Source organism: Meriones unguiculatus, chromosome 10 (genome assembly GCF_030254825.1).
Source record: "Meriones unguiculatus strain TT.TT164.6M chromosome 10, Bangor_MerUng_6.1, whole genome shotgun sequence".
NCBI lineage: Eukaryota > Metazoa > Chordata > Mammalia > Rodentia > Muridae > Meriones > Meriones unguiculatus.
Genome location: NC_083358.1, coordinates 23354945 through 23377662, shown reverse-complemented (window position 1 = coordinate 23377662; position 22718 = coordinate 23354945). Strand labels below are relative to the sequence as shown.

The 22718-nt window shown below is 47.0% G+C and overlaps 1 protein-coding gene across 3 annotated transcripts; it reads left to right on the top strand.

Moving 5' to 3' along the window:
• Positions 1 to 8157: 8157 nt before the first annotated feature.
• On the top strand, positions 8158 to 20495 carry Cmtm3 (CKLF like MARVEL transmembrane domain containing 3). 3 transcript variants are annotated; one of them, XM_060392142.1, is made up of 6 exons: positions 8158 to 8266; positions 13701 to 13910; positions 16502 to 16657; positions 17551 to 17646; positions 18031 to 18148; positions 19536 to 20495. In XM_060392142.1, exons 2-6 carry the CDS (start codon positions 13764 to 13766, stop codon positions 19568 to 19570), a joined length of 552 nt encoding a protein of 183 aa, XP_060248125.1. In that variant the 5' UTR covers positions 8158 to 8266; positions 13701 to 13763; the 3' UTR covers positions 19571 to 20495. The 3 variants fall into 3 exon arrangements, with proteins under 3 accessions (XP_060248125.1, XP_021511016.1, XP_021511015.1); XM_021655341.2 differs by lacking the exon at positions 8158 to 8266 and adding an exon at positions 12632 to 13008; XM_021655340.2 differs by lacking the exon at positions 8158 to 8266 and adding an exon at positions 13151 to 13235.
• The last annotated feature ends 2223 nt before the right edge of the window (positions 20496 to 22718 follow it).

Genomic DNA, 22718 nt, shown 5'->3' with positions numbered 1-22718 from the left:
AGCCATACCTATCCACACCACCACAGGCAGGTAGGGTAACATTTGCAGTATAGCAATTTCCTCTGTATTATTTAGGGTGGGGTTTGCCATGAGGAAAAACCATGACCAAAAGCAACTCGTGAAGAAAAGGGCTCATTTTGCTTACACCTCTGTATCACTGTTCATCACCCAAGAAGTCAGGCCAGGAACTGCAGCAAAGTAGACCCTAGAGGCAGAAGCTGATGCAGAGGCCATGGTACAGGGCTATTCTGGCTTTCTCCTCATGACTTGCTCGGCCTGTTTTCTTTTAGAACCCAGGACCACCATACCAGATGAGAGTGTAACTGCAATGGGCTGGGCCCTCCTCCATCATTAGTTAAAAAAAAAAATACCCTACATGCTTGCTTACCTATGCCTGGATCTTCTGGAAGCATTTTCTCAGTGGAGGTTCCTTCCTGACTTTAGCGTGGATCAAGCTGGCATAAAACTAGCCAGGATGTCCTCCAGACAAACATTCCCTCCTTCAGGGAGGAGAGATGCTCATGAAACTTGATTGGTAAACCGATCCTAGTCTAGGGAAGCTGAATGTTGACAAAACTCACAAGGTCCCTCCCCTAGGGTCATAAAGGCAGTAAACAATTGCTGGCCAAGGAGACTCTGCAAGTAGCCAAGGTGCCCACAGTCGACCCTTCCATCCCCAGAGTGGCAGCTGTCATGAGACATTGTTTATGCTGGTGTGGGGTTCTCCGTGATACGGCAGCCTTCGAGTCCTCCATGCTTCTACTGTGTGTTCCCTCAGCCAACATGCTGTGTGTAAGCACGGTGAATTGTTCTCTAGGTTGGACTTGAGGTGAACCATTGCTTTGGTTGGTCACTGGAGACCTAACTGGGCTTGTTGGGGCTTGGTTTGACATGGTGTATTTTGATGCTAATTACTGGCCCTCAAGATCTGGTTACTGCCTGGTTAGACCTACCCTGGTTGTGTAAACCTGCCTAAGATATTATACCTGTTCATTAAAGGCCTAAGCCCTGGGCAGGGCAGAATGAGGTAGGCGTGGCTAAAGTTCCCAGGCTTTGGGTTCAAGAGAATCATAGAAAACAGACAGATAGGAAGAAAGGAGGAAGGAGGATACCACCATGGGTCAGCATGGAGAAAAAACCATGTGGAGTGGGAGGAAGGTTGGTGTGGTTGGAAAAAACACCAAGTATAAGCAAGTATTCATAAGATTATGGATGAAAGGTAGCCCAGATGAAGAGGATTAAGGTGGATGGCATTGGATGGGGCTGGGAGGTAGATGGCGAGGTTATTGAGATAGTGTAGGTGAAATATCAGCCCACCCCAAGGTAAATAAGGCAATTACAAAATGTAACAGGTGTCTGTGTTTTATTAATTGTGATAGGGGGTTAACTGATACCACCATAATAATTATAGGCTTAAAATAATAACATTATCTAGAACAACACTCATTTTTATTTACAACAACAGGGCTGAACAGACATTTGTTCACATCTCCCCAGAAAAGATTGTGACAACATCTGTTATTAAGGTCTAGATCTTGGGGACACCCATCCCTGCTCCTCAGCCTGCTGCTTCTGGAAGCCAGACAGCGAGAGCAGCTTGCTGTAGTTGCCCATACAGTTTGTTCTTCTGGGCAGTCATGCCCGCTTCTCCTGGGTACCTTAGCCAAGAGTAATGGGATACCAGAATATTCCTAACAGACAACAGCCTAGAAAGAGCCCCAAGTTCCAAAAGAGATGGACCATGCTACACACACACACACACACACACACACACAAGGAGCATGCTCCTTGGCAGTATAAAGAATTACCAGCTGAGTGACTCTCATAGATTGAGCAAAAGAAGCCAAACGTAAAAGAAGGAGTAACCATTCTGATGCAGAGGCCCCCAAAGGAAAGGCCCCTGGTGAAAACTGTAAGTTGTTCACATATGTTGCTGTGAAAACAAAAGCTGGGGTTCAAAGGAAAAGTAAACCCCAAAACAGCACAGTCTAGGTCATGTGGGCGGAAGAATAAAAGAGCTTATGACAAGGTGTAAGACAGCCAGATTGGCCAGATCAAGGAGGGACAGGCTCTGGGTCAATGACATCAGGCCAACTGCCTCTTTCCCACAAAGTCCCAGAGGAACATACGTAAGGTCCTCCTGTCTTTTTATATGCTTCTTTATATGCATTTGATTCTAAGAGAATAAGTAGAGATTGCTTCTAAGAAAGTCTCCACCTATTTCAGAAAGAGCCCCAGACCTTAGTTAATAAGAAGTTAACTGAAAGCAATTGCAGCAACATTTTAGTGGCCACGAGGAGCAAAGAAAACTTAGTATATGGCTAACAGTAAGTTAGACAGCAGCAAGATCAGCGGGAAGAGGCAGATGGCAGGGATAGCCAGAGTAGCTGTATCAGAAAACTCTCCAGTAGTTCAAATGAGAATGCCCCCACAGGCCCATATGTTTGAACATTTAGTCCCCCGTTAGTGGAACTGTTTACGAAGGATGAGGAGGTGTGGCACAGAGGTGGGTCTTGAGGTTTCAAAAGACTCATTCCATCCTCAGGGCACACTCTGCCTCCTCCTTGGGATCCAAGATGGGAGCTCTCTGCTGGGAATCCTGCTGCCTGTCACCTGCTGCCTCCATTCCACCATCATGAACTCTAACCTTCTGTGGTGGCTTGAATGAGAATGGTCCCCCATAGGCTCATATGTTTGAACACTTGGTTCACATCTAGTGGAATTCTTTGCAAAGAATTAGGAGGTGTGGCCTTGTAGGAGTGGGTGTGGCCTTGTTGGAAGAGGTATGTCACTAGGGATTGGCTTTGAGGTTTCAAAAGGTACATCAGGGCTAATCCTCAAACCCCAAACCCCCACCTTATTCTCCTGCCTGTGTATCAGGATGTAAATTCTCAGCCCTGTGCCTGCTTGCCTGCCTGCTGCCATGCTGATCATGGACTAAAACTGTATGCAAGCCTTCAATTAAATGCTATTTTAAAATAAGAGTTGCCTTGGTTGTGATGCCTCTTCACAGCAAGAGGAAGCTAACCAAGACAGCCTTCTGAAACCACAAGCCCTAAACAACCTCTTCTGTAAGTTTCCTTAGTCACAGTCTCTTATCACAGCAATAGAAAAGAAATCATTCAGTGTGGCGGCCTTCCTAATTGGATGGGAAGATGTTGGTATAACGTTTTTTTAAATGTATACACCTCACCCTTGTTCATTCAAATGCTGATTCCCTCCCCACACACACTCTCTGGTTTCAATCCGGATATTGCATTGTGATACTCATTCTAAGCATCCTGTCTCAACTCTGTGTAAATAGGCTGAAAATAAAGCAACTAGACACAATGTTGAGCTGGGAGGAGCCAGAGGACAGGAAAGAGGGGAGGAGCTAGAGGGCAGGAAATGAGTGGGAGGAGAAGGGGCAAGAGGAGAGTTAGAAGAGAGAGCTGGAGGAGAGATCTGGGAACGACATGGAGAGATGGACTGGACCTAAGATTTCACAAAAAGCAAGTATAATGTGGGAAATCTAAATGTTAGGAAACTATGAGGGCTTGGAGGTTTAGGAGGGAGTAACTTTTACAACAAATGGCACCCAACTAATCTTAAGTATCCACACCCTTTAAACCATTCTTTATCATAATTTGGTGTGTGGGGGGGGAATAAGCTCCCAGTGATAACACCCAAAGTTAAAACCTAAAAACTCCCAGGTCAATTACTGTCTCTTTAAGAGAGACTTTTAAACCAGCCCAGGAGCAAAAGACAGCCTCCTGTGGGCAGACCTGAGACTTCCATAACAAAACTGGCTGCTGCTGCAGTTTAACTGAGGGTATATACTATGGCTGGCTCAACTGGCTCAGCTCCACAGCCATGGCAGGAAAGACAGGAACTAAAAGCAGACAAACCTCTAGACAGAGTTTGGCCTAAACTATATCTAAAAAAAAAAGAAAAATTGCCATGGCAGAGGGTGTTATAATCCCTTTTGGCTTTGTTTTGGCTGTCATAGTCATGGATCTGGTTGCAATATGTTTAATGGTGATGGTTTTTCTCCAGGAAAGTTCAAGGAGAAAATGGGGGAAAAGCCAAGGATTTGAATACTGAGTTACAGATGATAGAAAGGGTACTTTTCCTAATAATTAGATTAATAACAGCTAAAATCCAAAGTTCTCTGGCTGCAAGATATTTGTCAGCTCTTTCTGGTAAGGGTCCGCCAATTTACTGAAACATCAACTAAAATAACCAATCGGGCTTTGTTAGTTACAGCATAAATTGGCACAACTGACCCCAAACTTAAAATTTTCTTGTCTGATTTTCACTTAAAGGCTTTGAGTTACAATGATACTGATTTGAAATATATATATATATATATATATATATATATATATATATATATTTGAACAAGTTGGTGAAGGCACATGCCTTTCTTTCCAACACAAAGTAAAAAGAAACAGGCAAGTCTCTGAGTTCAGGATCAAGCTAATTTACATAATAAAAGCCAAGATGTTAACTCCTGCTGTTTAGCCACTTACAGAGATACTCTAAGATTCAAAATTACAAAATTTTCCTTAAGGTTACCATGTAAATTCTTTTTTCTTATATAATATAAGGACATCTATTATATATATAATATAATAGATGTTATATCCTTACTGGTCTAAAGGTTGGATTCACATCATTTTTAGGTTTATGTAAAGAGAGATAATGTTACACTGCTCTGAAAACTGCCTTATCCTTTTAAACGTGAGAAATTTTCACAGGGGAAAATATTGGTCATGCCTATGTAAAAAAGACAAAAGAGGCTTAAAGATGGCAAAGTACATGCCAACCTAGTTTAGTCCTAAAAACTGAAAAATTATATTCACATGTTAAAAAAACAAAACTGTCCATCCCATATCAAAAAGGGGGCAAGCCAAAGAATAGCCAAAATCAATATACAAGATGCCTAGGATATACTTAAATGCTAAGGGTAAGAGAGTTTATATGCTAATGCTAAGAGAGTTTAAATAAAGTTCGGCCATAAAGGCATAACTGTCCACTCTATAAAAAACAGTCAAGCCAAAAAATAGCCACTGTCAATGTAAAGCCCAGGTACAAGATGCCTAGGATATGCTTAAATGCTAAAGGTAAGAGGGAGTTAAAATAAAGTTTGGCTATAAAGGCATAACTGCCCATTCTATATATAAATGCAGATAGGACAAATAGCTACAACATATATAAAAATCTAGGGCTAAACCTCAGAACAGGTACAAGATACATATGGTATGCTTATATACTAAATTAAAAAGGAGTTTATATAAAGTTTACTTAAAACATGTGTTTTCTAGCAGTGTTTTCAAAGCAAAGACTCATAACCAAAGCTTTGGCAGAGTACAGGAAATCAAAAGAAAGAAGGGGAATTAGTCTGATGGGGAAAGGATAGGAGCTCCACAAGGACCAAATATATCTGGGCACAGGGTCTTTTCTGAGACTGACATTCAACCAAGGACCATGTATGGATATAACCTAGAACCTCCGCTCAGATGTAGCCTGTGGTAGCTCAGTAATCAATTGGTTTCCCAAAGTGAGGGGAACAAGAACTATTTCTAACAGGAACTCAATGACTGGCTCTTTGGCCTCCCCACCCCCAAGGGAGGAGCAGTCCTGTTAGGCCACAGAGGAGGGCTTTGCAGCCAGTCCTGAAGATACCTGATAAAACAGGATCAGATGAATGGGGAGGAGGTCCCCCCATCAGTGGACTTGGAAAGGGGCACGGTGGAGATGAGGGAGAGAGGGAGGGTCTGGGAGGGAATGAGGGATCGGGACACGGCTGGGATACAGAGTTAATAAAATGTAACTGATAAAATAAAAAAAGGCAAAAAAAACAAATAAACAAAAAAAAAAACATGTGTTTTCTATTGCTCATGGCAACCAGCTTGTCTCTCTAATGGGAGGCTTCTCTAGGGAAACAGGTAGCAACTTGGCCTAATACAACAGGCACACAAGAGCCCCAAAAGATATTTTAATCTATCCAACCTTGTTTTGATGATAATGATTGTATGTTCAATAAAAATGGTAACTTATATTGCTAATCCCTTTACATGGGTACAACTCTAAAACTGGCTGAGACATAAAAATGTGTCTCCAGCCAAAACTTCAACAATACTTGGCCAATAAATCCTAGGCTATAACATCTTCAAAATTTATTATGCTAATCTTTTAATTGGCCTAGATAAAATTGGCTTACAGTTTAGTTTTATCCTGCACATCTTATACATTTATAAGTTTAGAACTCTATAATGCTTGTGAGAAATTATATGTCTGCAGAACAAAAGAACTAGATAGTACAGTTGCTGGATCAAACCTAACAGAGTCATTATTCAGCATGCTAAGAGATTGACACATCTGTTCCAGCACCTTGCATGTTCCAGCATTCTGCTTGTTCCTGCCTCAACTGCTTCAATTGCTGTTTTTGCATCAAAGCCTGCTCCCAAAAGAACTTTGAAGAAAGCTACTAATTTTAATTGGTCCAGCATTTTAGACTGTTCCAAAGAGGACTTTTATTAAGCCTGAATGATCTTAACATTCAAAGACTGGACCACAAATGTTATTGCTTGCTTAATTAACCATTTTTCCCAATTTTATTTGGGCCCCCTACAGGATTTCTACATGTCCAAAATGTCAGCTAGAAGAAACTCATGAGAACGGCGTTCAATTTTCCTTAAAGGGGATTGGGTATATTTTTGGTTGTTTGCTATGGCTATGAAATTTTATTGTCATTGGGAGATGTTTATTATTAATGGTCTTATTCAAAGTAAAACAAGGAATATACAGGAATATCTTATAGGAATAGAAAAAAGGTAGATTATTGAATCTACTCAATTTAGGGTTTTATTTGTTATTCTTGAAAAAGGTTAATTTTAACTCTGGTATAGGATTTTGCATATTGATGCAAAAATAAGTATTTTTGATACATTGGTATAAGCTTTAGAATATTGATAGAAAGTCAAGGTTACTTCCAATACTTTTAAACAGCTATTAAAAACAGGTTGAGGTATTAGGTAATGCAAGTTATTTGCTAGTTATTGAACTCATAGTCATGTGAGACACTAGTCTAATTTATTACAGGAGTATACATCCTAGGTTTAACAGAAAGATATGATTTTGTAGACAAATCAATTACATAAAGATAGGTAGTCTTCAGAAACTTCAGAGACCTACAGAATATGGCATTTAAAGGTGTTTTTATTATTTTAAAGATTCTTTGACAATGAAACAAGTCATTTCCTGGCAGCACCCCGCCTACCTGAAAGAAGATGAGCATCAAACAACCTCCGTATGGAGATGGCTTCAAATGTGGCAAACAAGCCTCTCGGGTAAAGAAAACACCCTCACTTCACAACAGACAAATTCTGCCTAAAATGGGCAAGCTTAAATGCAGGACAAGTTGACTGCCGAACTCTGCCAAGACAGGGTAAGCAAGTCCTAAATAGTTCCTGTTTCACATATATGTCAGTCAAATATTCTGAGCCAGAAGGCTGAAGATGATGCTCCAACGTTATAGAGAGTTATGGGTGACTGTTCAGGCAGCAAACAGTTTCTGTCAATTTTTTATTTTTTGGAAGCTGCTAACATGCACTTCCTATTTACTCAAGTAATTAATTTTATTCCTTCTCAAGTCTCTGATGGAGTTGAAGACCAAATAGTTACAGTACCACAATTAAGCTTGAGTTGTTTATAAGTTAAGAATTCCTTTCATATAGGTACTACCAATAAGGATAAAAGTTAGTTTAGGTATAGAACTTTTAACTTGTCAAGATAGATAGGATAATCAGATACTTTCTCCTAAGATACCCTCTCCATGTGCTAAATACACATGGACTGGACACTGCACATTTGGATTTTACCCAACAGTTTTCATAATTTCATAATTATTATTGTATTGAAAGAAAAGGAGCCTTTTATTGGACTTAAAGGGGGAAATGTTGGTATAATGTTCTTTTAAAATGTATACACCTTACCCTTGTTCATTCAAATGATGGCCCCCCCACCTCTGGTTTCAATCCGGATATTGCATTATGATACTCATTCTAAACATCCTGTCTCAACTCTGTGTAAATAGGCCAAAATAAAGCAATTAGACACAATGTTGAGCTGGGAAGAGCCAGAAGACAGGAAAGAGGGGAGGAGCTAGAGGGCAGGAAATGAGTGGGAGGAAAGGGGGCAAGAGGAGAGCTAGATGAGAGAGCTGGAGGAGAGATCTGGAAACGACGTGGAGAGATGGACTGGACCTAAGATTTCACAAAAAGCAAGTATAATGTGGGAAATCTAAATGTTAGGAAACTATGAGGGCTTGGAGGTTTAGGAGAGAGTAACTTTTACAACAGGAAGATGTCCCGGAAACCCACAGCTCTGAAGTCTAGAGCACACAGCTCTGGGATTGGACAGTGCCCTAAGGGAAGGGCATCCTGAGACACCGAGCCCAGGAACAACACAGCTCTGAGAAGAGACCTCTTCAGCAGACATGCTGCAGCTCCCACAGAAGAGGGTATTCTTAGCTGAACTGAGGCGCTCAGGAGGCTCAACCCTGCTCCTTCTCCAGCTGCTGCAGCAGCCAGCGGGGGGTTTCCACAACCCCATCTGGGCTGAGATGCTCAGCAGCCTAAGCCCAAGAGTCAAACCAGCAGCAAACCTCTTAAAAGAGATTTACTGAAGGGACAAATCTAGGAGAGGAAAGATGAATCCAGGAGTGGCTGCCTCTGCTCCCAGGAGACAACAGCAGGGAACTGAGCAAACACAGCCTTTCAAGAGAATTTTTTTAGTGGGTGGAGCTTTCGATAGTGAGGACTGGTGGAATTTCAAGTTTTGAACTTGAGAGAGTTTAGGGATTAGCAAATGGTTCTCCTGCTCAGGGATTAGCAAATTTTTGTTCAGACTTTTCACCTAAAACTAGCATAAGTTAGGAAGGGTCCCTCTAAGGGTTTGGAGATGGCCAGTGTGACAGAGGCTGGAACTACCAGTTTGACAGAGACGTGTAAGGTAGAGGGGCCTATTAAGTCATGCCTCAAGGGCTTTACATAGAGTTGACCTCTAAGCCAAACAAAACAACCTTACTTAATTAAACTGTGAATTTATACCTAGGGGTCAGATTCCTGGGCCTGGGCCTGGTCCCTGGCTGGCAGTGCCAGAGCGTGTAAAGCTCCCTGCCTTGGAGAAATGGATAGTTTATACATTGTTGCCACAGAGTTGGGGCAGGAGGTCACAGACTAACTCCAGTTCGACATGCCTTTCTCCCCCTGAGTTCCCTGTCAGCCCCAGCCGCAACTGAGGCCTCAAGTGCTGCTGCTTTCTCTGTGGCTTCAGTTTCTCAGTTTCTCCAGATACTTGATCTCAGGTCCCCCGACTGTGGAGATTTAGCCTCAGCCACTCTAGAGTCCTGAGGTGTTGCTGTCTGTAGGTGTAGAGAGGCCAGCAGCACAGCCTGAAGATCCAAGCCCCACTTTTCAGGGAGGGAGAGGGGGCACCGAGGAGAGCTGAAGAGCTGAAGAGGGGCCACCCAGGGAAAGATGTAGGGGGATCCCAGAGACAAAACTTGAAGCAGACTGGCCTGGATGCCGATGTTCCTCAGGCAGGGCCTGGACACTTCCCTGAAAAGTATACAAAGTTTACAAAGGGAGTCAAGGCAGGGCTCTCACTGCTGCTTGAGTGGGCGGGAAGAGCCGATGTAAGGTTAAAGTGAGAGACCCTGCCTCAGTGAGTGGAAAATAACTGATGCAGGCCCTTGATGTCCGCTTCCAGATGAATGTACACATGTGCACCCACACGCGTGCATACTCCATACACATAGATGCAAAAATGGAAAAACAAAACAAAACCTCTGATGGACATCTCTCTCCTTTTTGGTACAATTTCAGCTGCTCCTCATGTTCGCCTGTACTTGGTGGTGTCCATCCACACACACATACCTTTTAGCCATGTTAGCAGGCAGTATTTGTGTCTCCTTTGCTTGTACGCCTTTACGCTTAGTCATGCCTTTGCGTTACTGCAACCGGAATACTTGACAAAAGGAACTTAAAGGAGCAAAGGTTTGTTTGGCTCCTGGTTTCCGAGAGACTTCAGTCTGTTGCTGGAGAAGCCATGGCAGCAGCAGCATGTGGTAAGAGAGCACAGGGGTTAAAACCAGGGGGGTGTTTACAACCTTCAAAGACTGGCCCCTAGTGGCCCTCTTCCAATCATGCCTCAGTGATTTTAAAGGGTTCACAGTCTTCAAAATAGTGTCACAAGCTAAGGACTTCAAAAGCCCTGGCTTATTTTCTATTTGTGCATATATATATATATATATATATATATATATATATATATATATCTATAGTGGAAGTTTTGGTTTCTCTTAAAAAAAAAAACAAAAAACTCAGTTATGTTATGCAATTATGTTTTTTGTTTTAATCCCAAGTGTGGGATATGAGGCTGCCTCAGTTTATCCACAGCTGCCTCCTGTGGCTCAGAGAAAGGCGTCATCCTTGCCAGATCCAGTTAGTGGAACTCTGAGGACTCAGAGAGAGTATAAATATCAGAGCCAGGACAGCAAGCACTGAACGACTCTGAGAAAGAAGAGGACCGCTGCTCTCCCCTGTTGCTTCCTGTGCTGTTGCTGGTTGCTCCTTCTGCTATGTTTGCTGTGGCCGGTTTGCTGGACTGCTAGATACTCTGATGACTGAGATTGGTATTGCCCCAAAGAACCTGAAGACTAACTAGCCAGAAGTAGCCAGAGAAAACTTTGCCCCTGCTTCCCACTAACCTCTCTCTCTCCTACCTAGTGTTGGGGGGTTGAAGGGCATTGGGAAGGATAAGGGGTAGAGAAGGGGGGCAAAGGCATATGAAATTCTATTAAAATGGATAAAATAAACATGCATAATGCATAGCTTGTGTATGTGTTGAGTGCAGCACAGGTGTGTGGGGGTGTGTACCTCTGCATGTGGAGGCCAGAAGGGGGCTCCTAGTCTTCTCTTCTATCACACCCCACCTATTCTTTGAGGCAGAGTCTCTCTGAATATAGGGATATCAGTTTATTCCTGAGGTTGGAAGCCAACAAGCCCTAGCGAGCCTCTGGTCTCTACCTCACTCACAGCCGGAGTTAAAAATACCAGGAGAGATGTCTGGCTGTTACATGAGCACTGGCATTGGAACTCTGGCCCTCAGTTTTGAGCAGCAGTCACTCCTAACAGCTGAACCAACCACCTCCAGCCCCAGCCCACCCCCTTTTCAATGTGCTAATTTATTCAACATTTTCCTTTGGTAAGTTACCTGTTCAAATCTCTGGTCCATTTCTTTATCATTGACTTTCAATATACAGCCACATTTTTAACAACACACAACAGAAGTGGGCCCTTCTATTGGAACCCTCACATGTCTTCCTTGGGTACTGCAAGCAACATCTGGGTACCAGGGTCTCCCCAGTCCTGTCCCAGACAGCCTCTGACCAATGCCTCCTTTCATTTTAATGACAGTCGGCTGTCCTCTAAACGAGCCAATGTATCCCAGAACTCTTTTTTATTTGTATTTATTTACTATCATGGATTGTAAGCCTAGCCTTAAACTACTGAGCCATCTCTTTGGCCCTGTTTTTATTTTTTTAATTTTAACATCTGAATGATTCCGTGTACCATGTCATGCAGTACCCAGAGAGGCCAGAAGTGGGTGTCAGATTGTTAGGAGCTGCCATATGGTTGCTGGGAACTGAACCTTTGAAAGAGCAGCAGGTGCTCCTAAGAGCGGAGCCGTCTCTTCAGCCCTGCCAGGCATTCAACTTATTTAGGATTAGCTGGTGCAGCCTGCCTCCTATCCTAAGCTGCTGAGGCTTCTTCACATCCCGGGTTTCTTGCACCACTTCTGAATGGACAAAGAAATGTAGGAAATGGCTCCCTGGAGAAATCTGTGGAGCAAACCTTCAAAAGGTAATGTGGTAGATGTGAAAGCTGGAAAGACGGCTGATGCAATAAGGTGCTTGCTGCGTGAGGACCGAGTCGGACTTCGTCGAATCTCAGTTGGATCCCACATAGAGGCAATCCTAGTTCTGGGAAGGCAGAAACGATATCCGGGGCTCATTGGCCAAGTAAGTTTTGTGGAAATCCCATGTGCTCCAAGTTCAATGAGATACTGTCTAAAAAATAGTGTGGAGGGTCACCCCTGGTTTCTGTCAGCCCCCAGACATGACTGTGTACACACACATACACACACACACACCACACACACACACACACACGGGTAGAAAGCATATGTACAAAGGACCCGAGGCAAGACGAAGCATCAGTTTTCGTGAGGGGTCAGTAGAAGGGAGCATAACTAGCAATTTAAGCTGGCTGACAAGGAAGAGAGCAGAGGCCACTTAACGAGCCCCACGAGTGTTCAGGAGTGTGAGCCTTAGTGGTGGCAGGAGTACAGCGGTGGTGGTCTAATGGTGAGGGAGGACACGACACTTCTTAGATCTCTGGGTTAATCCAGCACGGGAGGAACCCAACTTCAGGCAGCTAACAAGAGAGGCCCGGAAGGAGGACGGCCTAGTTGAGGACTGATGGGAATATGGCCAGGAAAATAGTGGGAAAACTCCAACCGGAGAGAAAGGAAAATGGGCTAAGGACCAGAGGGAGGCTGGCTGGGGAAGTAGCAGGGAAACTCCGAGTGGAGCCAACAGGGGGAAAACGCTTTGACAGAGCTGACCTAGCATGTTTAGAGCCAAGCCAGGAGAGGACTAGGTGGAGGAGTCCCTATCCTGGAGTTTTCTAGGCTCCTGGAAAGGTGTCTGACACTGCCTAGGGCAGAAAGTTTGAGCTTAGCAGAAACGCTGAGCAGGGACAGGTGGTCGGGCGGCGCTCCAGAGCGCTCGGAGCCCATAGTAAGTGGGTCTGTGTCATCCAGGATGGGTTGAGAGACAAAGGATACCAGCAGACTCCAGGCCAGCGCAGGCCACACAGAGCAGAACGGGCAGCTGGGGTCCGGAGGTGCTAGGAGGACCTGGGTACAGAACCTGAGGAGGTCTTAGGAGCGTAAATAGTGAGTAGGGGAAGCGGGAAGGTGGGTCCTAGAAGGCAGCATGAGAAGGGGTGGGAGACTGGGCAGAAGATAGGCGGGGCAAGGGAAAGGAGGCTGTGAGAGGCGGGGATGGGTGGGGGGTAAGAAGGAAATGGGGCGGGGAGGTAGTAGTGGAGCCGAGATGGGGGAGGGGTTGTGATCAGACGACAGAGGAGTAGGAATGGTCGGAGGGGCATTGTGGTTCGAAGGTCAATGAGTGGGGAAGTGGGCAGGACAGGGTCCAAGAGACTGTGGGGGTGCGCCCGCAGTTGGTGGGTGGAACAGGATCCAAGGAGGAACTAAGAATGGACGGACAAGGGGCAGGGGAGGATTGTAGGGGGTGTGAGAGGGTGGAGGATGTAAGCGGAAAGAGAGAAGGCAAGGAAGATGGTTTGAGGGGCAGTGAGGAGTGAGCCGGATATCGACAGGGCAGAGTCAAAGGAGCAGTGGGGGAAGCGGGGATGGGGATGAGGGGATGGGGATGGGCATGGGAGGGGAGGAGGGATAGGGCAGAATGACTTGGGGGGGGGGCTGGAGAATTGAAGGGGGGAAGAAGGGCGGGACAGGGTTCTAGGGGCAGTTGTGGGTGGGGATGGGGAGGTGGGGGCGGGGGCGGGGCAGCGGAGGATGAGTCCTGGGCCTTGTCGAACTCCACTTTTTCTTCTTCCGCACAGCGGGTTTCCGCTTCCCTCCAGGGCGCTGGGTGAGGCAGTGAGGTTCGACGAGGTAGCGCCGCTATGTGGCCCCCGGACGCAGAACCGGAGCCCGATCCAGAATCCGCGGACGGCCCCCGAAGTGGCCGGACGGTGCCGGGGCTCCGCGCCCTGTTACCCGCACGCGCCTTCCTCTGCTCTCTCAAAGGCCGCCTCCTGCTGGCCGAGTCGGTGAGTGCGAAGGCTCTCCGGGTGCCCGGAGCCCAGTTCCCGCGCCCCCAGCCCCTAGGCCCTGCACCTCCAGCCCAACGCCCCCGAGCTCGCAAAGGCTTCTCTGGAGCTGAGCGCGAGTCAGAGTCAGGCCCGAGCTGTGCTCTTCCTGTCTTCTCCGGCCCACGAGGCCCTCGAAAGGGACCAGAGGTCACAGGTTTGGGGACCAGTTCAGCACCTCCGCCCTCTCCAGTCCCGCAGGACTTTTGCCCTCTTTCAGGCCTCTGCACACCCTCCCATCTCCCGGGGTGAAACTCAGCCGCCCTTGGGGTGCGGATCCTGAGGAGTGGGGCAAGCCCCCAGGGAGTGGGTGAGGCCGGGGCCACAGTGAAGGTGCAGGCAGACCACTGTCTCAGGGTGGCAAGCCAGAGGGGTGACTTCATCCCCTTCTTCCTCCCTCCCCAGCTGTGCGCCTTCCTCCTTCCCGCTTGTCCCCACCCGGCTAGGAAGGTCTCCTTTGTCCTCTGCATCATCGCGTGTGGGGCGGGAACTGGCAAAGGGCCTATGGAGATGAGGAGAGGGGCAGGAGGAGGGACGATGGAAGGAGGAAACAGCTCCTGGTGACAGCCACTTGTTGCTTAGATCCCTAGCAACTTGATATATGACCTGCTCCCACTTAAGAATGGGGGGATGGGAGAGACAGAAAGTGTCTTTAACTGCATCTCGGAAAGTTGAATGGTGACTCACTCAGTCGAGGGGCCCTGAGGATAGATATGAGGACTTCTACCTAGGACTTCTCCCTTGTACCCCAGGACACATGGCTTCAACTCGGAGGTCACCAGTAGAACCTACTACTTTTTTCCTAAATGAAGTACCAATCGGACCTAGAGCCCACTCTGGAAACCACTGGGGATGGTGGCTGGGCTGGGGGGGAGGTTGTTGAATCTATTTGCCACCAATTTTAATCCTTGTCTACCCAGCACCCTTCATAGAGAAGGAGTGAATGCCAACCAGAACTCAGAAGCTGTTCTTGTCCTAGCTAGGTGCCTGAAATCCAGGCCTAGGAAAATAAGAAGGGAAAGGGGTATAGGGGAGCCACCTCAGTCCTTACTCCTCTTGGACCCATGCAAGTAGGGTCGGACATGGATGGGAAGCTAGGGGAATCAGCCATCAGGAATTGGGGAATGAGAAAATAGGAATCAAAGTGTGTGGGTGGGTTGGGGGGGGGGTTGTCACCAGAACCAGACTTTCCTGAGAGTGGGAACAGAAAGAGGAGAGACATAAGAACAGCCTTTGGCAAGGAGATACAACCGGAGCCGGTGGCAACCTCAAAAAGCCTTTTTCTGAGTCTTCTGTTTGTCCAAGGGAAGCCCAGCTTCCCCCATGACATGTGTGGGGCAAGGGGTGTGAGCGGGATCCCTAAGGTGAGTTCATTTGTCTGAAGCAGCCATGGTACTTCCTGCAGGTCGTCTGAGTTTCCTCTTGCTGCCCTTTAAACTACCAAGCCATGGGTAGACGCAAGCCCAGCCATAGAGACAGATGTAAGCCAAGGAAGATGAAGGTCTCCAACGCCCAAGTACAGATTCTGATACCCTATTAGCTGGGTGACACTAAGTCTGCTCCTTTTAAAGATAGGCTGTGAGCAGCCTATGAGTGTTAAGTTACAGAGAAGTCAGAAACCCTAGCAAGAACCAGGCTTGAAAAGCCACTGGCCTATTCTCTTCTTGTTGTGCTGCCATGCACAAAGTCTGCAGTGCTAACTAGCAACTTAGCATCCTCCACGCCTTCAGGCTTCTGGTAGGTACAGTGCAGCCAGCCCACCTTTCATCCAGACCATGAATGGTGCAGCAGGGACCCAGAGTCAGTGCTCTCTCCAAGAGAGTTAAGATTTTGTTGAGGTGGAGTTTCATGTATCCCAGGCTGCCTAAAACTTTCTAAATAAAGCTGAGGCTTACTCTGAACCTCTGATCGTCCTGCTCCACCTCCCAAGTGTGAGTATTACAGGCTTGCACCACCACACCTGTTTTATCCAGTGCTTGGGCTAGAACCCAGAGCTCTGTGTGGATTGGGTAAGCACTCTACCAGCTGAGCTACATCCCCAGCCTTGTTGTTGTTTTATTGAAGATTTGTAGATTCAAGAACGGCAAAAGGTCTCTGTCAACACCTCTGCCTCCACTACCTGAACTGTATGGGGGGAGGCTAACACAGCTGGGCCTGCTTCATCGCCTGTGTCCATCAAAGCTCCCCTGTGCCTTCATATATGCAAACTCAACTGTAGATGTCAGCACATTTCAACCTCAACCACTTCAGCATGCATACCATCGCTAAGGAAGTTAGAGTGTTCATGAAAGTATGCAGCTTAGGTGTTGGGTGTGACTTTTTGGAAGCAGTAGATTTTAGCTCCTGCTTGCCCCCTTGTGGACACAGCTGAGTTGGCTATATGTTCTGTTGTAGAGCCAAGAAAAGAGCTAAGTAGCCCCACCAAGTGGCCTGCAAGGGAGGCCGAGGCTTCGAGATGAGGGGTCCTAGCAGGGATTCAGCAAAGGTATAATAGGATTCATGCTCCGGACTAGGGGTGGCAAGAGGGTTTGACTCTCTTTGTTCTTCTGCAGGGTCTTTCATTCATTACCTTCATCTGCTATGTGGTGTCCTCAGCATCTGCCTTCCTCACAGTGCCTCTCCTGGAGTTTCTGTTAGCGGTTTACTTCCTCTTTGCTGATGCCATGCAGCTGAATGACAAGTGGCAGGGTTTATGCTGGCCCATGATGGTAAGGATGGAGTTGGGGTGGGGGTCAAGAGGAAAGGGTTGGCTGTCACCTGAGGACTCTGGGATTCCACATTTCGCCCTACTGTCTCCAACAATGGTGAGCAGCTTGAAAGCTTCAGATAATTCAGGACCATCACGCCTCCATCCCTGCCTACCTGCACTGGGACAGTAGGACCTGCTAAGTGCTAGCCGCTTCCTGAAGCTGTGGCGGGGGAGCTGGGCGCCTAAGGATGACTCCTAACCACTAGGTGGAGCTGTTGCTCTGGCCTTGGAGGAGGAATGTGCCTCAGCCAGGGGCATTCAAGCCATTTCTAGCAGGGCAAGGTAACTGAGGACTCATGGGACTTCCTATACTCTAGTCATCTGGCACCTGGCTTGGTTTGATCACCTGAGGACCTTGCAATCCTGAGAGAGTGCCTTTAAAAGGATAAAATGCATCAGAGAAAAGAGGCAGCAAAAAACTGGGCTTGAACTCTGCTGTCTTGACTTTCAATCTCCAGGGTCCATGTAACCACATGGTGACAGGTGCCACCTTAGGGAGTAAGCAAAGACTATGGTCATAAATGGAGCTCACTGTGACAAAGCCAGGATTCTTAGAAGGCTAGATGTTCTCCACTTCCTATTTCTGTCAAATGGACCAAACTGCAAAGCAATGTGCAGCCTAGTCTACACCCTATTTGCTACCCACGGGGCAGAGAAAATCTAGCTGGACCAGGGGCAGGGTAAGCTGCTGGAGGCCTGCAGGACAAAAGACATGTGGGGAATAGATCAGGACCAGAGTGCAGGAGGAGCTGGGACAGGAACTCCATGGGTGCTGGGGCTGGATACGTTGGGTCCGCATGCTTGTGCCCATTGCAGGAGGCCAGAGGTGTGGACACGCCCCTCTCTCCTCAGGACTTCCTGCGCTGTGTCACCGCTGCCCTCATATACTTCGTCATCTCTATCACCGCTGTTGCCAAATACTCAGACGGGGCTTACAAAGCAGCTGGCGTAAGTGGCTGCCCTACCCCTTGGTGGAAATACCCAACAGTGTCCTTTCCCTGATGCTCCAGATCTTCCTGCTTGGCGCCCACTTCCACAGTGGGACCTGGACAGATCCTGCCCCTGCTTAGGCCCTTGGTGCCCGTGTGGGTCTCTGGCATTCCAGTCTAATTAGAAATTGACTGTGCTCTGACTTCAGGCAGCTGCCTGCCAGGTTTGCAGTCCATCTCCCCTATTTGCCATAACACAGAAGGGCTATGCCTGCCCATCAGTCCTTGTTGGGACATTTTTCTCAATGCTCTTTGCTTACGCCCAGTCTCCTTATCTCTAAACCCAGAGGTCCTGTCCATCCTGTCTGTATTCCCTGTCATATGCCATGCACGTCTCCCACAGGTTTTTGGCTTTTTTGCCACAATTGTGTTCGCAGTTGACTTCTACCTGATCTTTAATGAAGTGGCCAAATTCCTCAAGCAAGGAGACTCTGGGAACGAGACCACAGCCCGTAGGACAGGTGAGTGGCCACCCTGTGCGGTTCTGACAAAGAACCCAGCTGATCACTTTCAGGATAGCTGTAGGGAAAGTGCGAAGTGTTTTACACCTAGCTGTCACACCCCTTCATTGTCCATCAAGGATAGTCTTCTGGGGCCTCAGTTTAGCAGGAGGGGAGAGTGAGTGTATGCCTCCACCTCTGGCCCTTCGAGGCTCTCTGATATGGCCCCAGGACGGCTGTTTACACTATGAATCCATCTGAGACTAACCTACTAGACCCCTCCTTCCCCTCTCCTTTCCGACTTGGAAGCCCACAGCACCCAGGCAAACCAGGCCCGGTTTGTCCTGGATTTTGTTTGGGGTGAGTTTTGTTTTTGAAACAGGATCTCACTCTGAAGAGTTCAAACTGGCCTAGAACTCACTTTGTAGCCCAGGCTGCTCTCAAACTCATTCTGTTTTTGTTTTGTTTTTTCCAAAGAAAATGTATCTGGGCCAGGTACTTCTTTGAAACAGGCCAATAATGCTGTGGCTAGACAGAGTTGTTAGGGTGGGTCTTAGCTGTAGGATCTTCCCTGTAAAGTACTAAGAGTCTCAAGTAGGACCTACTTAGATTTAGAGGCCACTGGCTTCCCAATGGGAACATTAGACACTAGACACTGTCCTAAAAACAAACAAACAAACAAACAAAAAAAAAAACCCTTCCAAACTTATTTCCGGTCTGTGAGATAAATGCTCTTGGATGTTGTCCTCAAACCTTTAGGACCTGCAGCAAATGCTGGTCAGCCAGCTAAGGGATCAGAGCATACATGTCCATGAACATGCATTTTTGAATACGGTGTGATTTTAATGTAAAAATAGTTATTTTCACAATAAAAGTGGTTTTGGCCTGTATGTTGAATATGAATATAGCAAACTTGTCCTACTTGTTCATCCCTGGCTAATGGATGGGCGGGGAGAAACAGGTCTTGGGGAGGAAGGTAACAAGCAAAAAACAGCTACTAGTACTGGGGACAGACACTAGAATACAGAATAACCAGCTAAGCCCATAAAATAGCTTTACAAGGAAAAAAAAAAACGGCTTGCTCCATTTTCCAGTGTATTTTAGTTCAAGGACAACTAATTCCTTGTCCTTGCCTTGTCTTGCTGAATTGGGATAGAGAAGAGGGTGCTGCTGTACAGCTCTGACCTCCTCAGGTGAGAGGATGTTCTGGGCATGCCTAGCTAGACTCCCTGGGAAAGAAGCATCTGGGCTTTGGGCTGAGTAGAAGTACCTGCTCTACCCCACTTGTGCCCCAAGGCCCAGCCTGCCACTCATGTGGGAGAGGCTGGGCCCAGGGCTTCTGCTGGCAGTTGATTGGTGCCTCCCCCTACCCAGAAACTGGTGCCAGCATCCTCTGCTTTCCTTTCAGAAGAGAATTCCAACTCGGACTCAGACTCTGACTGAAGGCCTGTCTGCACCTGGCAACCAGAGCCATTCGCCCCCTGCCCCATACTTTCCTGATGGGGCTACAGGAGCATAGCAGGGATGCCCAGGGGAGAGCAGACTGAGGAGCCAGCCTCTGGAGATTACACTCCAGAGGCCTCACTTTCACACCCGGCTGTGTTGGCTTGGCACTGCTGAACCAGCACGGTGAATATCCTACCTTCTTCTGATTCTGTCCTGAAGACCTCGAGCCCTTTAAGCTCACCGCCCACACAGAAGCACAGGTGAAAAGGAGCCAGTCACTGCAGTTCATGTGATAGCACAGGGCAGGCTGGGACCATTTACTAATAAGGATTGACAAAACCGTAAGCAGGCTGGGCCACCAGCCCCAGGGGGCTCTGTGTGGAGTGCTCCCTTTCACACCTGCACTTTGTTAAGATGACTTTCAGGAATTTTTGTTCAAGAAGTTTCCCTCCTCACTGTGAAGCAGAGAAAAACCTAGCTAGCCAACCTAGTCCTCCATTATGGGTCTGAGACCTTTTCAGAAAAGAGCCCAAAGATTTGTTTATTGGGGCCAACCAGTACAGTGGTTGGCAGTGACCAAGTCACAAGTGGCTGGGCAGGCCCAGTCACTCTCCTCATGGGGATGCTAAAAGACAGTGTTTCCTCTGGACACTTGGGCAGGTCCGTAGTGACGTGGGCCTTCTCTTTGTTTACTTGGGGGCTGATACTGTCTATGTGTCTTTGACGGTGTTTTCTAACTTTTTTAAATTTTTTTTTTTTAATGCAAAAGCAATGTAATGAATGGCATTTTCTGTGACCCAAGAGACCCCAAGAATAAGCCAGACTTCTGGGTCCATGCTTTGGGCATTTGTAACCTTATTATCTTGCATGTGAATCCCCTCCCTGTAAGAATGCCACAATGGATTAAAACAGACTGACTACATGCTTGGAGTGTGCCTGACTGAGAAACCTACCCACTGCCTGCAGAAACACCGGGCAGTTACTGCCTGTTTCAATACACGCAGACACAGTGAGTGTGTGCGCATCCGCTCCCGCATAAGGCAGTGCTTACTCTTCAGTGAGCATCAGGGTGGCGTGCGCCCCCTGCTGGTGCCTTTACTCAGTTCTGCAGCCAAGGCGGTAAAGGTAAGCACACCCTGGTTAAGATGGTGTCTGGCAGTAGCCAGAACCTGGGGCTTAGTGGTTTGGAGACTAGTTGAGCAAGGGCCCTCAGCTCAGCTGCTACAAGGATCCTAGCCAGCATTCTGGACCAAGCACATCAGAAGCAGCAAAGGACTCTGGTCACTGTCCCCGAAAACGTGTGCATGGGCAGAGGCAGAGGCTGTGCGGTGCTCTGTAGCCTGGCCAGTTGGCACTTCTACGGTCTGCTAACAGCCTGTGGCTTGTGGCTCCCCCAAAGAGCATGCTTGTTGTAGAAGTGGAATCCAAAGCCTTTGGAGAGACAGAAGAGACTAGAGCATTTTTTTATATGTTCATTTATTAAACAACTCCTTCATGACAATACAGTATTCATTAGTGATTAGTGTTGAGAAAATTATTTTCCTCTACATACAAAAATACAGTTTTGAACACTATGAAAACAATCAAGACAAGTACCATGAAAAATTGGTCCTTCAAAGGAAAATGGGGAGGCTGAGGGCAGTGTGAGGCTCTGTCTGCTGTCAGGGGCAAATCAACAGGAGTAAAAACCATGACTCCCACAGCATTTGAAATGTACAAGGTCAAACCCAGGAGTCAGGGGTGGCCATGTCAGATGGGCCAGGATGTGAAGTCCAGTACTTCAAACAACACAAACCAAGGTTTGATCAACGGCCTTTACCTTGAGATGCCCACAGCATGTCTATAAACTGCCAAAAAGAAAAGCTTTAGCTGGGCATAGTAGCACACCTGTGTATCCCAGGAAAACAGAGGCAGGAGGATTGCTGTAAGTTAAGAAGCCAGCCAGGACTACCTAGCAAGACCCTGCCTCAAGGAAAACTGGACTTGAGAAACAACGTTTAACTATGAACGTTGCCTCCCCAAGTGTCACTCATTAAATGAAGTGCCAGGGCCCATCCTGGCAGAAAGCTGTCCTTCAACCACCTCATAACTCTTGTCACAGAATTAGATGTTTGCCTCTTCAGAAGGACAAAAACCAACAGCTACAAGTTCATGTCTCAGAGTGTCCGTACCTTTACTTGGCAATGGCTCAGCGAGTTTTTCCAGACAACTCCAAGGTGCAGGGTCAGGAGAGCAGCGTGGGTGGCTAAGTCGCCCTGCGCCCTGGCTTCACCCAGCCCTCCACAGCAGGGCACCTACTGCACTCGGGTCACTGAGAAACCCACCAAGGGCATCTGCAACCCTACCTGAATCCAAGTTGGGTGAGTCCCGGAGCAAGGCTGAGGCGCTTGCTGCCGGGACACCAGTCTATCCTCGGAGACACGCCTGATACTGGCTGGGGTAGGAGGGCAGGGAGCCAAACACAAGCTCTTCATGTCAGACCCAGCAGGGAGGAAGGCAGAGCAGAGGTGATACTTGTGAAAAGCACGACCACTTCCTTCTTACTGTTGGTGAGCAGCAGCTCTTCCAGCCTAACAGAGTCGAGCAATGCCAAACAGAATTACAAGGACATGGCTTTTTTCAGAAATATCCTCTGACTCTCGGACTAACTCAGCAGAAGTGCGGTGAGGGGAGAACACGGTGCAAGGGACAAGACTTGCTGGAGGGTGTTTTGTTTTGAAAAATACGTAGGAAGTTTAAGAGGAAACTACCCCAAATGTCAAGACCGATACTGGAAAGCAATATGGGAAGGACACAATCATGCTACAAAAATAGTGTTATCTGTCTTAACTAAAGGTATATACCCCGCCCCCCCATTCCATGATTGACAAGAGTGCTTATATGACACATGGAAGGCACCAAAGGTGAAGTGATTATTTGTCATAAAATATACAAAGGCAGAATTGCCTACTTAAAACAAAAAACACAAAAACCAGACAGACTAATAAATAGTGTTTCTTTCATGGTTTCCTAAACTCCTACAAACTTCAACATACACAGACAGCTTCACTCCCTAGCATTCTTCCAGATGGAATCGTGTCAAACAAAATCAAGTTACTAAAAAGCAATGATTTTGGGCCAATGGATCAGTTTCGTGATTTTAATT